This window comes from Lepidothrix coronata, unplaced genomic scaffold (genome assembly GCF_001604755.1).
Source record: "Lepidothrix coronata isolate B3197 unplaced genomic scaffold, Lepidothrix_coronata-1.0 Scaffold61, whole genome shotgun sequence".
NCBI lineage: Eukaryota > Metazoa > Chordata > Aves > Passeriformes > Pipridae > Lepidothrix > Lepidothrix coronata.
Window position 1 is genome coordinate 3535834 of NW_016690241.1, and position 16856 is coordinate 3552689.

Consider the following 16856-nt stretch of genomic DNA (forward strand, 5'->3'; position numbering starts at 1 on the left):
ATCTTTCACACAATTGATCCTCACTAATCCTACAAAACACTGCTGTGGGGCTATAGGCCAGGGAAACTAACAGACACTTAAGAAAAATCTAAATAGTTCTCCTGGTAGCAAGTTAAGGGTAACTAAGACATTTTAAATGCTGGTGAGCGAAAAGATTCCTTGAGTGTGAAAAGCCAGGAGCAAGTGACCAGAACCCAAGTTTGCCTTGCATAAAGCTGCTGTGCAACTGTTCTTATTTGTAAAATACAATTCAAGTGAGTATAATAAAAGATTATGTCTTTTTTGAGTCCACTTACTGACTTGAAACAGCAGCTATATTTGTTTGGCTGTCAGCCAAGCTCATGTGTTAGCATTGCTATTAACTGATCTGTACTGTTTTTTGGGACCAATCAGTTAACAAGGTGGCAGATTACAGGGAACTCAAGGGCTTATATCACACCTCACATCCATGGAATATGAATCTAGTCAGAGACAGAAATCCTTGCTGTTTCATCAGTTTCAATTTTATGAATGCCTTTTTTATTTTTTTAACAGGACACATGTCCATGAAATAATCCATGGAGAATTAGAAAAATAAAAATCTGACCTTAAAAAAGAAAAATCACTTAAAACATTACTTTCTGGTATTTTTTAGATTTCAGTTCATTTATCTTAAATATGATCTGTGCCTTAGGAAAAGAAACCAATAAATATGCACCTAAACAATTGTTTAACGTTTTATATCCTGATGTGTACTCCAGATCAAAGTCTATTTTCTTGTGATGTTAAATTCTTATCTTACCTCTTAAACTATGGAACCTGGTTTTATCTTTCCATGGTAGTTATTTGAAGGCAGTTGGGTAAGACAGAGTTGATGATTAGAAGTCCAGAGGTTTAACTCCACACACCTTGCAGTTCCACACAGAACACTGACACACTCAATTAGGTTTACAGTGTATATTTGACTCTTACTTCTAAAGTAGTTTATAGTGCACTGGGTGAAGAACTGGCTGAAGGGCAGGCAGAGCCCAAAGAGCTGTAGTGGAAGGGGCCACATCTGGCTGGTGACCTGTCACCAGTGGAGTTCCTCAGGGCTCAGTTCTAGGGCCAGTTCTGTTCAGCAATCTGGATGCAGGAATGCACCAGTAGCAAGTTTGCAGAAGACACCAAACGGGGGGTGCTGTTGACTCTGTTGAGGGTCAGGAAGCTTTGCAGAGAGAACTAGAGAATTTGAAGCATTTGGGCAGTGTTTAATGTGATAACACGCTGGATTCTGCACCTAGGATGGAGTAATGCTGGGCACAAGTATAAACTGCAAGAGGAGTGGCTGGTGAGCAGCCCTGCAGAAAGGGATCTGTGGGTGCTAGTCAGCAGCAGGTACAGTGTGAGTCACCTGTGAGCCTGAGAAGCAAAGAAAGTAAACCACCTCTGATTCATCAAACACAGCATAACCGGCTGGACAAAAGAGGGAATTATTCCTCTGTACTCAGCATTGGTGTGGCCCCACCTTGAGTGCTGTGTGCAGTTCTTGGCCTCACAATTTAAGAAGGATGTGAAGGTCCCTGAAGACATCCAGAGGAGAGCAACAAAGCTGGTAAAAGGGTTGGAAGTAATGTCCTATGAGAAGCAGTTAAGGACTTAGGGCTTGTCTAGTTTGGAGAGGAGACAAGGATGAGGGGCAACCTCATTGGGCTCTAGTTTCCTGAGGAAGGGAAATGGAGAGGGAGGTGCTGATCTCCTCTTCCTGGTAGCCAGTGATAGGACATGTGGGAATGGCTCTGCTGCCTCTGTCAAGGGAATTTCTTTACCGAGAGGGTGGTCAAGCACAGGAACAGGCTTCCTAGAGAGGTGGTCGATGCCCCAGGCCTGTCAATGTTTAAAAGAGGGATTTGGACAATGCCATTAACAACATACTTTAACTTTCGGTCAGCCATGAAGTGGTCAGGCAGTTGGACTGCATGATCATTGTAGATCCCTTCCATCTTAAGTTAGAATAGAATAGACTAATTCACTCACTCTTACCATGCTAACTATAATAACACTAATTCAGATTGAGGAAGCAGCTTCCAAAGGTTTCCTGAAAGCTGCAATATGTGAGAAAATACTACTTCCCTATTTTTCAGGTGGTAGTGGAGAATGAGACAAAATCTTGAAAAGGAAATCTTCCCTATGATCAGATCAACAGGAACAAAGCAATGCAGCAGCAATGCTCTCAGGACAGTGGCTGCACAGCTGTTGCACTGCTTGGGATGCACTGGAGCTGAATGAGCTTCCTAGAGCACAACAAATACTCCAGTCCCTACCTATGACATCACTGTCCATTTACATCCTTCATTTGAGGGACATTATGTTTCATTTTTTAAGATTTTAGAAACAAACAAACAGAGAAATAGGAGCAAAGTCCTCTTGTGCCTGCCACTGACAAGCCAAGCTACATAGCCCTTCACCAAAATAGCATGTGGTAGCACAGCTTGTTTCAACTAGATATTTTAGATATTAAGGGCTTATTTTGTTTTACTAGACAAGCTCACTAAATTTTGACATGCAAGACTGATCTCATCTTGGTGAAATTACTCCACTCTGCATTCTCCTTCAGAAGAATTTAAATAATGAAGCACAATTCCTTTTATATTTTACAACTCATTTGTTGAACAACATTTTTTTCCTTCACTGATAAAAGTTTCAGTGAAAAATCTCCCTTTCCCTAAATCTGATAAAAAATGTCACTGGCTTTTTCGAGTCCATATTTCTCATTAATATGTTTCAGAAACATATTCACATCCTACCAACACAACACTGGTGCACATCATACTTTAATAAAAATATTAAGACTTTCAGCAAAGATAGAATAATTTCAAACACTTCAATTTAGTAAAGCATCAGTTTTGACTGCAAAGCATTTTTAATGGGAAAATTTTAGAAAGATCTAATGATATTTTTTTGTTGTTGTTTGTGGGTGCACACATGCAAGAGGAAAAAGACAGAAGGCTTTTTATATAAAGAAATGTGCATGTGCTCACTTCTACAGAAAAGCTTACAAAGACAAATTAAAAATACTTTTAAAGCGCCTTATGGGATTTATGAAACTGCCTGTAGTAGCTACACAACTGAGTTAGCTATCTGCTTTGGCAAGGAATGGGACCAAGACAATGAAGTTATGCAAGAGATTCTTTAAATCTTGTTAAGAGCATGACTGCAATCTTTCAAGCTCAAATGCCTTTGTAAGCCTGAGCCAGATCCTGAGCTATACAGGTCTCTTGTGAGGGACTTACAGACAATCTCTCCTGATCCTTCTATATAGCCATTTACTAAATGTAAAACCTTGTCAAGGCTTTGCCTAAAACCTTGAAATGCACATGACAAGGATCTACTGGATCTCTGAATATAATACCCTGCAGTCACTGGGACCTCTCTTCTATCATGTCATTAGCAACAAAATATACCACACTTAGGATGGACTTGATTTTATTCTCTCCACCATTCCAGTGAGGAGGCTGTTCCCAAATTTCACCATCCCAGAACCATGTACCCCTGTGTAAACAGCAACTAAAGGCCACCACCTACCAATGGATCAGAACTGGAAAGGCTAAAGCACCAGCTGACAGTAAAATTAGACTCTCATCTTCTAGCAGCCAACAGTTCAAAAGCAGCAAGTGAATACATTGGCACTCTGAAGGAGTTTAGAACAAAAGCTTATGCGTCTCTAGGCACTGTGTTTTCTGAATTCACTGGATGCTATTTGAAAGCAGTCTTTCAAAATGGTACAGGCTAGAGATGACAAACTCACATCAAACAGTAACAAACACTGCATGTGAGAGATAGGGAAGAAGCTTGGAACCTCCTCAGCAGGCATGGATAACATAAGGCATTAGCAGCTACTCATGGATCCACAAACAGAACTTAATTCAGTGTGCAAATCTGAGGTTCATGATGGTTTGTTTCACACTGAAAAATCTCATCTGCATTTTCATTCATGGGCATGGTACAGTTCATTCTTTAATCCCTCTGCTGTTCTGCATCCTCACATTAACATCAAGAGATGTTACACTCTTTAATTTTAATGTAGTCACATGAATTATGAAAAAGTACATGGAGTATCTTTTCTCGCCTTCTTGTTGTCCTATTTTTGAGGTGCTTAGCAGCTCAAGCAAGCCTTTAGAAATATCTACGGTGTTAAAGAGATACAATGTAGAAATAGCTAATCTTCCATTTTACCATAACCCCTCCCACCTTTAAAACTCTTAGTGGAAAACCTCTCTAAATTTTATTTCCACTGGAGTTTGCATGGTGCACCAAAAAGTTTGCAAGAAAGTATCCTTGATAAAGTTTTATGAAGATGGGAATAAACCTGTTGTTACTTCACTAAACTGCTGCATGACTTACAGAATACAATATGGTGAATAACACTTGTAACAGTATAGGGGGAGCCTGAAATCCAAACCTGGATTCTGCAAAAAAACTGTTCCATTTAAACTCTAGTTTATGTTCAATACTATAAAAAATATGGGCTAGATGGGTTTATAATGAAGTTTTGATTAAACTGTTTGCCACCCATTTTAAACAAATGTACATGTTACTAATGTCTGATTAAGTGCAAGTTATTTGATTACAGGTCACATAATTATGTCTAGACACATGCCAGTTGGACTGACAAATAATATTTCTTTAGTCACCAAAAATCCCAACTTTTCACTGAGGTTGGAATATTTCTATAATATATTGAAAATATTACCCTACAATTTGCAAGTTCCTGTTTATTAGCTTTCCCTACTTTTTATGCAGACAGATATTTCCTGTGAATGCATTATAATCAAAACCATCATAAGTTCACCCCATAATAACTGGAATGGAAAAGAAACTGAGAATCTTCTGAAATCCATCTTAGTGAAGCGTGTAGCAGATATTTGTAAATAACCTCCATTTCAAGTTCAGCCTGTATTTCTAGCCTTTAAACTGACAAAAATAATTGCTCCCTGCCAAAAGGAAATGATCCAAAAGACGTGAACTTTTCAACATGACAGTTTTGAACCCTGAGGGAAGAGAGGGTGCCCTCAAAAACATTCAAAGAGCTAAATAAGAAATGTGAGCAACTAAGCATCCAGTGTAAAAGCAAGAAAGGGACTTTATGACCGCTGAAATGTCTTCCAAGATCCCCAAACCAAAAATACTGAGACACTGTGACAGGTGAAGTGGTAAGGTTGCAGTTATAGGATGATGCCTCTAAACCAGTACTGTGATGAGGACAGACTTGTTCTTCGCAAAGATGTTTGGCACTGTCAGAGTTCAGTTTCATAGATACACTCAACAGACAAATAGCAACCAGCAAGGATCCTTACAGCCTACATTCACCCAAAGACTTGGCCATTTCTTCAGGAAACAAGAAGAAATACTGTGACCATATTATAAAAAAAAAGAAAACACTTGTGTCATTTGATGAGCTAAAAATACTATTGATAGATACATATGCAATACCAGATTTAAAAATTAAAAAATCATTCCCCCAACAAAGAAAAAAGAAAATCCTTGTCTGATGCCACAGGACTGAACATCAGCAAACTACTTCAGATGAATTTGTTTTACTGCATATTTCAGCTTAAAGAAATAGCATTTTTCTAATATGAGTGATAAATTCAAATACCTTAAAAATAATTAAACCTTGTACAGAGTCTCGAAATCACAGGCAACATCTTTTTTATTTCCACAAATCATGTAGAACAGCAAACTACTAATACCTGTATTTCACTGAACAACCATTTCACATTACACAAGTGATAATAAAGACTTGTTTTACTGGATGAGACTTACATGTATTGGTGAAGCAGGATCAGGCTGAACACTCTAAAAACAAAACAGAAAAAAGTTTGCTTGCAGACTTTTGCCTTCAAAGAAGTTAGAAGAGAATTCAGCAATTGGCTATGAACCTGTGTCCTACCTTTAGAAGAGAATACTGGCAGCTGGCCATCACAAGACAGAATAACAGAACCCAAATGTCTTTACAGAAGCCTTGATTCAGAGTCAGGAATCCAAGAAGTGAAACAAGAACTACTAGAAGGACAGCAAATACATTCTCCTTTATATCTTCTGTCCTATGTGAATAAAAGTGTTGGAGAAGTACAAATATTTATAGATTCACTAGAGCAAGGCAGGTGCATTTGTAGCTGGTATGAACTGTCAGTGCTGCAGCTATCAGAATTTGCAGGATCTGAGGTTTCGCTCCCATAACTACATTTTCATGTTCAATGGTATTTTACCCCCATGCCAAAAACCTTATCCAAAATGATACCTAAAATGTATAAAAAAAAAAAAGCATAGGCACTGAAGTCCAATATTACCTCCAAACTCATTTCCCAATTAGAACTCCACAGTAGAGCTGAATTTGAATGTAGGAAAGTATGTTTATAAAATGCAAACAAACAAAATCATCGAAACACCAAACCAAAACAACAAACTACCACAAAACCCCACACAAACAACCACAAATAAAACCACCCAAAACACTTTTAAATGAGGAAATAAGACATTCCATTAATGAAAAACATACATCTGACAAAGAATTGGATAAAAGACCGAATTTGTCATCTGATGTTTTATTTGTTTTATTTGTTCTAACAGAATATGGAAGCTGAGATAAAAAGCAATGCTAATATTCAGGCTACAACAAAAGAGCTTATCAGCAGATGTTTTCCATGCAATTGAAACACAGAGATACACATAAGTAAGATACTTCATAAGTAAGTATCTTCTCTGGGCTTTTAGCTCCCTGACATGTAGCTTGATTTCTGTAGCAGGTAAAATTGTCATCTGAAATTTGGCATAGCATCCCCCACAAAAGCAGAGACAGGAAAGTCAGCAGCCATTACTTATGTAAGCCAACATGTCTGAAAGTCCTAATAGTCCAGCAGATTACCATGCAAGATCTAATAGCAAATAGTACTGCCTGAAGAGTGATGCCAAGACAACAAATTTACTCTAAACAAATAAAGTTGAACTGGAACAGAGGCAGCAGCTGAAAGATCTCCTCCTGAACACCACTCTATAAATTATTTTCTGTTTTTTAAAGATTAGTGTACTTGGTTTACAACAGCCTAATACCCTTCCACTTCTGATTTTCTCATCAGAAAGCTCAGAAGCGCTGAATCTAACAGCTGTGAGTCAAATTACAGGCTATTCTACAAGGCTCATGCTCACATGAATCAAAATCTCTGCTTGAAGATAAAGGGTAGGAAGAATCACCGAAATCAACTCTGAGGAGAAACATTTTCCTCAACTTAAAGAAAAATGCGCTTATCTACTCAACCTGAAAATAACGACACTAATAAAAGGCTCACTTTTTCCTTCTCTAGTGGTCTGCATTGCTTTTTGAACATGTGGAGCCACCCACTGTAACGCTACATAGAGCAGCAGTAAAAAAAAAAGCTTACCTGTCCAACAATGCCAACAAGGTAAGTCGATCATACCAGACCTTAATCCATTTGCCAGGGAATATAACAAATCTGTAAAACTGCCTGTTCAGTTTCCGTTGTGCTGAAGAACATGAAGAATCCTCAGGGTCCTGGTTGGGTTGCTACAAAACCAAACCAGAAATACACAAAGATCTCTCACACTGACATATAGCTGCCAGAAAAACAGATGTTTAAAAGGCCAAATTTACATGAAGAATTAGATTTTTTTTTCTAGCATATTTACTTTATTCATTTTAAATTAGAAACAAAAATATCACACCAGCTTAATCACTGCAGATGGACAAAAAATATACCAGTTATGGAGCTCAACAGTGACAACAAGTTTTAAAATGAATACTAAATATTAATTTAAAAATAATTATTTTTTAGTCCCAATCCAGTGCTTGTCTAAAGGTTCTAACTGAAGATTTTTCATGTATCAGGCTAATTACAGCACAACACAAAAACATACATGACAGGACAAATCCTTGTCTTTAAATTGAAAAAAAATCAAGCAGGCTTTAGGGTCTAGAGATGTGAGTTATCAGCTCTCCTTCCAGAACACAGCTTTGTTTATCTTTCCTGAGATGCTTTAAATACCACATCAGGTATGCCTCCTCAAGAACAGCAAGAGGAGAAAAAAATTGCAAACAAGCACAAACTGCATAAACATCCCTAGTTTAAGAGCCTCTAATCTTACTATCACAATCATAAATCCATCCTTTTGAATATCGCTTCTGTCAGATTCTAAGGCCTTTTCTTGTCTGTTTGAACTACAGTATTTCAGATCTCCCCAAACTCTACACCTGCACTCCTTCTCCAACACTTGTGGGGAGAGAGGCTTATCTACAGACCATTAGCCAAGCCTGCAAAGCTAGACAATGAAAAAAAAAACCTCTACAAAGCAGTGATTTCTTTCCAAGGTACACCACCATTAACTGATTTTATGGAGGGGGGAATCACTTATTCTTCCTTCAAGAAGAATTTGACATTTCAAATCATTGTGAAGTCTAGTGATTTTCAACCTCCTTCTAGGCAGCCTCCTCTTTCCCACCCCACCTCCCCTGCCCTATTAAAGATAATGGATCAATAAATATACCTATAATAGAACTCTAGCAATGTCTATGTTAGAATTATTTACGTTACATTAACTTTCCTAGTCAAGGAAGAGGAGTTCTGTGTGAAGTAACTGATTGTCATCTTGAATTGTAACTGTTAGCAAAACACAGTTTTTTAAACAACTTCTCCACCTCCACAAAGCAATTGGTAATTTTTTTCTCAGATTATCGGAATAATTCCATTCTTCACTTTTCAGGAAAAGGAATTTTACACACAGTTTACACATGACAATGCATTGCTGTGCATGGCAAACATGAGGTGAAACAGGATAGAGTAAGCTCTGGAGAAAGAAATTCAAGTTTAGGCATTTTATCTCATGCCTCCAGTTGACTAAAAGTGTACAACCATGCAGAGGAGCTCAACTTCTACTAGTGCAGCACAATAACTCATGTTTCTGAGGATTGAAACATGCAGGGGGATGCTGGACTATTTGGCATTCTTTCATTTATTAACAATTCCAAGTTATTTAAAAGCTGTGAGACCAACTGGAATCCTTTTACTACGCTGATTTTAAAATCTAAAAGTAGTTTATGTAATCCAAATTTTAATATTTTTATTAACACTTTAAAAAGTAACTTAAATATGGGGTTGGGGCATTTTTAAAGAAAAAACATGTTTTAAAATATTACAGTTGCTAATACTGGCATAGTTTTGTTATTCTTGGGTCCTCTTACCCAAGAGAAAGTAAAGTGAAACTCAGTGAACCACAATCATTAACTTCACTGGTCTAATGTAGATCGATCACCATAACTAAATAAAAAAATCAAAACGGTGGCAAAGACTTCATTAAAAACACCCGTGGATCTGATTGTTCAGTCTTCAGAACAGCTTAACGCATATTCAGCTGAGTGCGTAAGAGAACATTTTGGCTCCTGAGAAACTGTAACCTTTGGATGAAGTTCACCACGTGAGGTTTGCTGTACTTGGGCTGGAGTCAGACTTTTGAGCCGCATTTGGGAAACTCAGATTAGCCCTGAGCAAGTCACTAAAGTCTAACTGTGCCTCCTATCAAAAAAGGGCTTATGAAAATTCACTTCATAAATTTATGTGGTGTCAGAGACAGCCTGAAACCCTAGCTTCATTGAAATCAATAACAACACTTTTTCTGACTTATGTCAGAATTTCATGTTTAATTAAAAAAAATCCAGAAACCAGGAAGTTCTGAAATTACTGCCTGACCTTGCTGCAAACTCGCTATGTGACCTCCAACAACACCTCTTACTTCTTAATGGAGCAGTTTTCCCAAAAGAGAAAGGAAAAAAAAGAAGAAAAAGATAAGCATGACAATTTTTCTCTAATTTACAGGCAGTTTAAATGATTATAAATATAATCTGAGCCTTTATATAGAAGACACTGTCCAAATCTGAAAGACACAATCTGGGACAATTTTCTGATTTTTAATTTAAAATACCTACTTGATTCAAGTTGCTTCAGCTTTACATTCCTCTGCAAAATCTAAGATGAAAGTTAATTACCTGTCATTTTAATGTTACTCATAAATATCAAACTAGAACTCGCTGTGGATGAGAGAAGGGTAAAGGAATTCCTTTTATTATAAAAGGAATTGTAAAAACAGATTACAGCCCTAAGCCACTGGTCAGAGACCCCAAACACTGTGCAGTTCATGTCCACATAATACCATGCAAAATGAAGTCTGAGGGCCTTTTTCTTTTGCTGTATTGAGGAAGTGGCTTTGACATTCCACAACAGACATTCAGAAGTCTAACTGCCCAACTCGGAAAAGTGAAACCAGACATAAGGTTTTATGATAGTAATGAATCTGGAATAAACACTTCATACTATTAAAATCTGGTGGTGTGTCTAAAATCCTAAGAGCTTGTGTCCTCTTCCAAATGAGAGAAGACTAAAGATAGATCAACTTTTTCGGTGATAGAGTCTTTAAGTACTCTCCTAGGACACTACTCAGTATCAGTAGGAAACAGCTGAATTGCATCCATCAATATAAAACACATGTTCTCCCACATGCGCAATACCAGGAAAAGTAGTATAGAAAACAAAACAAAATTGTCTCGGGAACAAGCCTGAAGTATTTGTTTACAGAGCAGTTCATCAAGATGCTAGAAATTCAGATATTACAATGTACCCGTGGGCTTTCTGAAAGGGTCCTTCGTGCCACCATCAGTAGGAGCTGCTGCTGAAGTGCACTTGCTGCTTGATCCCCAGAAGATGGCTCTTGGCTCTCTGAAGTGGTAGTACTAGAGGAGCTGAACTGTATTTCACTGTGCACAGAGGAGAGAAAGGAAAGCGACTGTTTTAAGCAGCAATATTTTCCTAGTATTTCTGAAACATTACAAGAGAAAGCCTGTAATTACACTACTGGCTGGCTCACAGGGCATGGGAACCTTCCACGTCCATATCTAAAATCTGGCACAGGCCCTCAAAGCAATTAACACCCAAATTCAGATACACTTGGTTTACTACATCCATCACAGAAAAGGAGATACTTCTGTATCATAATTTTTCTCATCCTGAGATGAACACCTACAATGAATCTCACTTCAGAAGTGCCTTTTTCTGTCCACTGACAATAATTCAGGTTTAGAGCTGCATATCTACAGAGCAAAACTGCAGGGCTGCTACTGCAGAGATCCTGGAACAGCTTTCCAACAAGCTCACTTAGGTACCAAACTAGTCCAGTTTCACCTGCACCAAATTCAATGAGTACTAATTTACCCTACTGAGGATACAGGTTACAAGAACTTCCTTCTGGCCTAGCAAGAAGACAACAATACATGAGCTAATTCACATAAGGCTAGCTCAGATATTTTCCATAGTGAGCATGAACTCGCTCTTTTTATTGTTTTTATCTTGTGTTTACTGCTTTATGGTGTAGGTAAAGCACTTAAACACTTTATTTGAGGAAATCTGCACTTACAGCAGCAGTGCCTGTTGGGTTGCAGAAATGGTGTGTTACATAACATGACTGACTGAGTTTCAACAAGAACTGTATTGAAATTAAATAATTATTACTTCAGGAAAAGATCTATTTTGAATACTTCTTTTTAATACCCTTCCAAATGGGGTTTATACATCAGGTGCTCTGCTCCAAGCTCATTACCCCCCTGACTCTGGATACCTGCCTTCAGCTCTTAGTCCTTTTCTATCTACATGAGGTGAAAGCACCTCAGTGCTCATGCAAGGTAGAGAATACCTGTTGTTCCTATTTTCCATAAAGACAAGCAGGAAAAAAATAGAGCAATCTGCACACAGTAAGCCTGGAAGCCTGTGGCAGTGCAAAGATTAAAACTCTTGTCTTGCATACCCTATGCCTGCCCCAAAGGCACCTTATTAATTTTAGTTAACTCATCCTTCTTTGCCTTTAGTCGGCAATTCCCAAAGCCTGTCACGTAACCCTTGCTGAGGCTTTAAAATTGTGGCTGTTCTGCACATAACTGGCTGTTAACTTAAGCTGCAGTGGTTGGCATTGTTCCGGGATAAAGTTCAATGTCTGGACAACTCAGAAGCAGGGCTGAAGTGTCACACCAATAGCTTGAAATGCACACACTCCCTCCTTCCTTCCAGGATTTGCTAGCTCTGCCTGGACCAACATGAATACCATCAGCCTCGAGATGTCATCAGAGGAGCAATCCTGCCTCTGGTTTCTGAGCCAGGTAGTTTATGTTTTCAAACCCTTGATTACTATCAGGCTTGGATTCCAGACCTGATATTCACCATCTGCCACTCCAGCAAAGCTATCAGCTGAGTAGAAATGAGAGCACCTGATCCTAATGGCTTCCTCTGCTCTCCTCATTCCTCCTGCTAGACAGCAGCATGATCTGCTCCACAGAGTCAGGACATCTGTTATGTTCCCTTTGGACAGTACTAGGAAATCAGGACATGGTCCAACACAACCCACTTGATGTCCTAGCCACAAAGAATCCCTCTGTAAGAACCATCTCCTTTGTCAGCAGTCATTAACAAAACAGTACAGAAGGGTTGGGCAGTAATCCAAGATCCTGGATGACAACCAGAAGATGTAGGCAGGAAGAAAGTAGAGGAAGCCTAGAGGCATGCCTCCCGGGAGTAAGATTCCCACAGACATGGACTACAAAATATGTCTTTTGCATATTTTGAAACATCCTCCTCAAGGGCAACCTTGTCCAGTTTGAAGGAAGGCAATGGATTTGTTTGTTTGTTTCCCTATGATGAGCTACCCTGTTCCTTGTCATTGTGGGTGCAACCCTGGGACTCCCTGTCCACAGCAGGAAAAAGGCAAGTGTAGCCCATGTTACACAGGAACACTAAGCTGGGAATTGCCACTCAAAAGGCGACCCAACGAAACAGCAGGGGAATAGAACAGTGGTTGCTCATGCCTTCCTAAATAAAGAGTTAATTTTCTCTAAATTTCTGCATTTTATCTGTATTTCTACAAAAGCCAAAAATATTTCTAGATTGGCCCACATCATTTATCCCACATTCATCAAAAACAGAAATAGCAAAAAGACAGAGTAGAGTACCAAGGGAGTCTTATCAGTTCACAGAAATCAAAAATCTTTTACTCACAAGACTTCTTCTCAGAATAAACTTAAAAGATCAAACCATCTCCCATCAGACTTGAAGATAATCAAAAAGCCAAGAATGCCTATAGTCTGTTTTCTGTTTACAGAAAAAATTCATAGCTCCACCTATTGCTCTTCAGCAACTGGCAGAAGAGTCCACAAGCAGCTAGAACACTGACTGTGGGGAAGAGTTGGAAACTTCATAAGCCTGAAAAGACAATTAGGGCAGAGAAGTTGGGAAGGCAGAGCTAGTAAAACAACTATTACAAAATCAGAATCTGTCATCTGGCCTTCATCAGTCTCTCTTCTCTCTGTATCTTCTTACTCTCTCCTCATCTTCCATTTCCTTCAGCTCCTGTTTGCTGGTTTTTTCTCCTTATCCCTATTTTCCACACAACCTCCTCCTGACATTCACTTGCTATCTCCTGATGCCAAATCGCTTGCACAGCTACTTAGAAAGTGTACATTGATGACATTGCTATCACAGTGACAGCAAATACTAGTAAGAAATGCAAGGTGGTGTTTGTGTTTTTGTAAGCCTATAAACTAGATTCTATAAATTTATTACCATATATAAATAGGAGCAAACACTCTCTAATCATAAAATCATTATAACGGAGCTGATCGCAGTATAACATGGAATCTTGCTAAATAGAAAATCTGTTCATTTGCAGAATCAAATTAATGTTATCAAGATCTGTGACAGTAAACTGCACTGCTAATGTAAGCAAAGGTATAATTGAACTAAATTTTGAATAATAAATTATTAACTAAAAATAACTAAACATACAACCTATGCAGATCAAATTCAAAAGCTACATAGCACCCTCTACCGATAACTGGATATAAAATCAGGAATTTTTTTCTGGCTCATAATTCCATTTTGTAAGAACACTGAGCAAACATGAGTTAGTGAAGCAATCATTTAACACAGAGAATGGTTTAGTATAACCACATAGGACTGGAAAAAAAAATCTTCCTTTTCCCTCTCTGATTAGAATCACAGAATACGCTGAGTTGGAAGGGATCCATCAGGATCATTGAGTCCAACTCCTGGCCCTGTGCAGGACACCCAAGAATCAGTCTGTGATAGTTGCCTTATACGACAGATAATTTGGCCTGAGCCATTCAAATATAACCCAGTCTAAGTCATCCCCTTTGTTAGGATTAGCTAGCCTTGAGTATGAATACCTCTCAAGGTAAGCTCATTATACAGGCACACCTCAAAGAATTCCCTGTTAATAAAGCTGTTTTGCAGGTCTTGGCTAAATTTCATTTTAACCTGCATATAGGAGAAAGGACAAGGAACCATGGCACCAGTGTCACAACAGCCACAGTAACAAAGCACCTTCCTCTTGCTCCTCGTGTACTTAAAAACAGAAAGATCCCACTAGACTGCTTAATACAGCTGTCTGGGTCACTACAAATTTTACCAGTGTGTAATAAATATCCACAGCAATAAAAAATAATGTAGCTGAAAGCTGTTTGTAATACTCCCTAAAACACTGCCTTTAAGTGGTGGTAAGCAGCTATGGCTGTGAAGTCTGAAGAAGAGCCAGAGGGCAGCTCAGAGTTAGGAATCTCTGGTCCTGCTCATTCAACAAGCAGTCACTTCTGTAGTATTGATCTGAGGTGCATCCAAAGTACTTACCAAACTGAGACCTGAGCGATCTGGCTGTACAAGAACCAGCTAGTACCAAAAACACAGTAGGAACTCCTAACACCCACACTTTTGTGCCCTTTCAAAACACTCGGTTTGCAGCTCAAACGTAACTGTCCGGACTGACATCAAGAGTATTGGATCAACATCAGCCCACAGCTTACCAGTGGCACCTCTGTTACTCAGTGTCATTCCTGGTGTCTTCTTACCATCACCTCAGCAGCTTTGCTCCTTGTCACCTAAAAAAGTCTCCCTGCCATCTCGCATCCCCATCTCTTTCAAACTTCATCACGCAGGCTTATCACTACATCTGTACTTGTTAGGTCTCTTCTAGAAAGCTGCCAACACTAATCTGACCAGAGTATTGCACAATTCAGGACTGACACTAAAGCCATTAGTTGTGGATGTTGCTTCTTTTAAGCAGCACATGACTTACAGTTCCCAAATGTACTACTGAATAAGAAGACAAACTCAAAAGCAATTTAAAGCATACAAGAAGATTGAAATATGCCAGTGATAGCCACATTAAGACTGGATAATTATGTGACAAATCCAATCATAGCAAACATAGAAAAAACATGAAGAGGAGGCACTGTTCACTTTTTTGGTAAGATATTAATAGTTTCATAAAGAATACAATTAATTCAGGATGTATATGTTAACTTTCCTCAGTGGTTACATCTGAGGAGAGCTCAAGCTAAGGACAAAATCTCTCTTAAATCTTGTTCGTACTTTGCTATTTCTACAAACATATACCCCTACCAATAAAAAGACAGAATATCCAAGTTTACAGAATGGGAAAGTTGGATGTAGCGATGTACTGATGTAATAGACAGAAAGGATATCAAGATCACTGCTAAAGTTTTGCAATAGACTACAAAATGAGCAGTGGTACACACTGAGTCAGCTACTGAAGATGGACAGAAAGGCCTTACAGTGGCATTGTGGTCAATATGAAGGCAGGTGTTAAGAATGGGGTCTTCTTGGTACATTCTTACTTCCCGATATTCAGGTATTTTTATTTTGCTAATAAGCATGTAAATTGATAATATGCAAGCCTATTACATTTCAAAGCTAAGATAAAATGTACTAAAATCTTTAAAAACAAACAACATGTGTTATCTAATAAACTAAAGGATGCATTTTGAGACGACGCAGTTTTACTGGAATAAATGCATTAACAGCAGCCAGGGTTCCATTATCTCCGGAGTACTTAAAAACATCCCGTTTAGCTCTCCTTATGAAAGGGCGGGAGGAGGGAAGAGAGGCCAATCCCAAAAGCTGAAGGACTCCATAAACTCCTAGTCCTGAGCAGGATTTTGCTGCCATCATGCGGCAGCATAGCCCTCTCACATCTCTGAGTCTTAATGTGCCAAAAACACTGGCTTCCCTGCCCTGTGCTCAGCGAAAGAAGGGCTAAAAACCCGTACACAAATACAGGAAAGGATTTTAATCGGCCAAGCCTAATACAAGGGTTTCCTCCTGTTCCTTGCAAGCCAGGAGGAAAATGCTACTGAGTTTGTAAAGAGTTCTTTTCAGAAAAATCCATGGCTCCATTATGATCCAAACATTACCATTTTCAGTGCACACACGCACACACCACGTTCATTTATGTGTTCAAGCAGCACTGTACCCAGGGGAGTGGCTCATCTGAAATCACTCAATCCCAAAAGGGACCATATAACATTTTTGCATCCATGCAACATGCCTGGCTGCAGAACTGCAAAACCTGACAAGCAGCATTTAGAAATCTTTAAGATTCAGCTGCCTATTACTAGAGCAGTGAGAGATTTTGTTATTTGGGTCACCTTGCTGAGAAACACAAAGATGTTTTAGTGATACACTATTTTGTAATTCTAAAACAACACTTTGAAACACCAACAAAAAAAAGAAATCTACTCTTAAGTTTACTCTCTCCTATGAGGAAAAAACATCAAAGGTTCAGGGGATTTTCCAGCAGTGAACATACTAATGGCCAGTCTTCCTGAGCGAAGATTTGGGAAAGGTCATTAACCCTTCGAGCCTGCGCAGTGGATTTTTTTAGGTGAGACCCAGCGTGCGCTGAACTGAGCCCACCCTTTAATCCTGAGGTTCATCTACCGGGGCCGAGCAAGCTTGGACAGTGGCAGTGAGGTC

The 16856-nt window shown here is 38.9% G+C and overlaps 1 protein-coding gene across 1 annotated transcript in view; it reads right to left on the minus strand.

The window, feature by feature from the left end:
- Nucleotides 1-16856, minus strand: part of PCNX2 (pecanex homolog 2 (Drosophila)) — a 156568-nt gene that overhangs the window by 106130 nt on the left and 33582 nt on the right. Inside the window, exons 9-12 of the mRNA XM_017817517.1 lie at nucleotides 10645-10780; nucleotides 7401-7543; nucleotides 5912-6065; nucleotides 5785-5817 (exon numbers count right to left, since the gene is read on the minus strand). Of these exons, the coding sequence (XP_017673006.1) occupies nucleotides 5785-5817; nucleotides 5912-6065; nucleotides 7401-7543; nucleotides 10645-10780 (466 nt within the window). The remainder of the gene's footprint in view (nucleotides 1-5784; nucleotides 5818-5911; nucleotides 6066-7400; nucleotides 7544-10644; nucleotides 10781-16856) is intronic.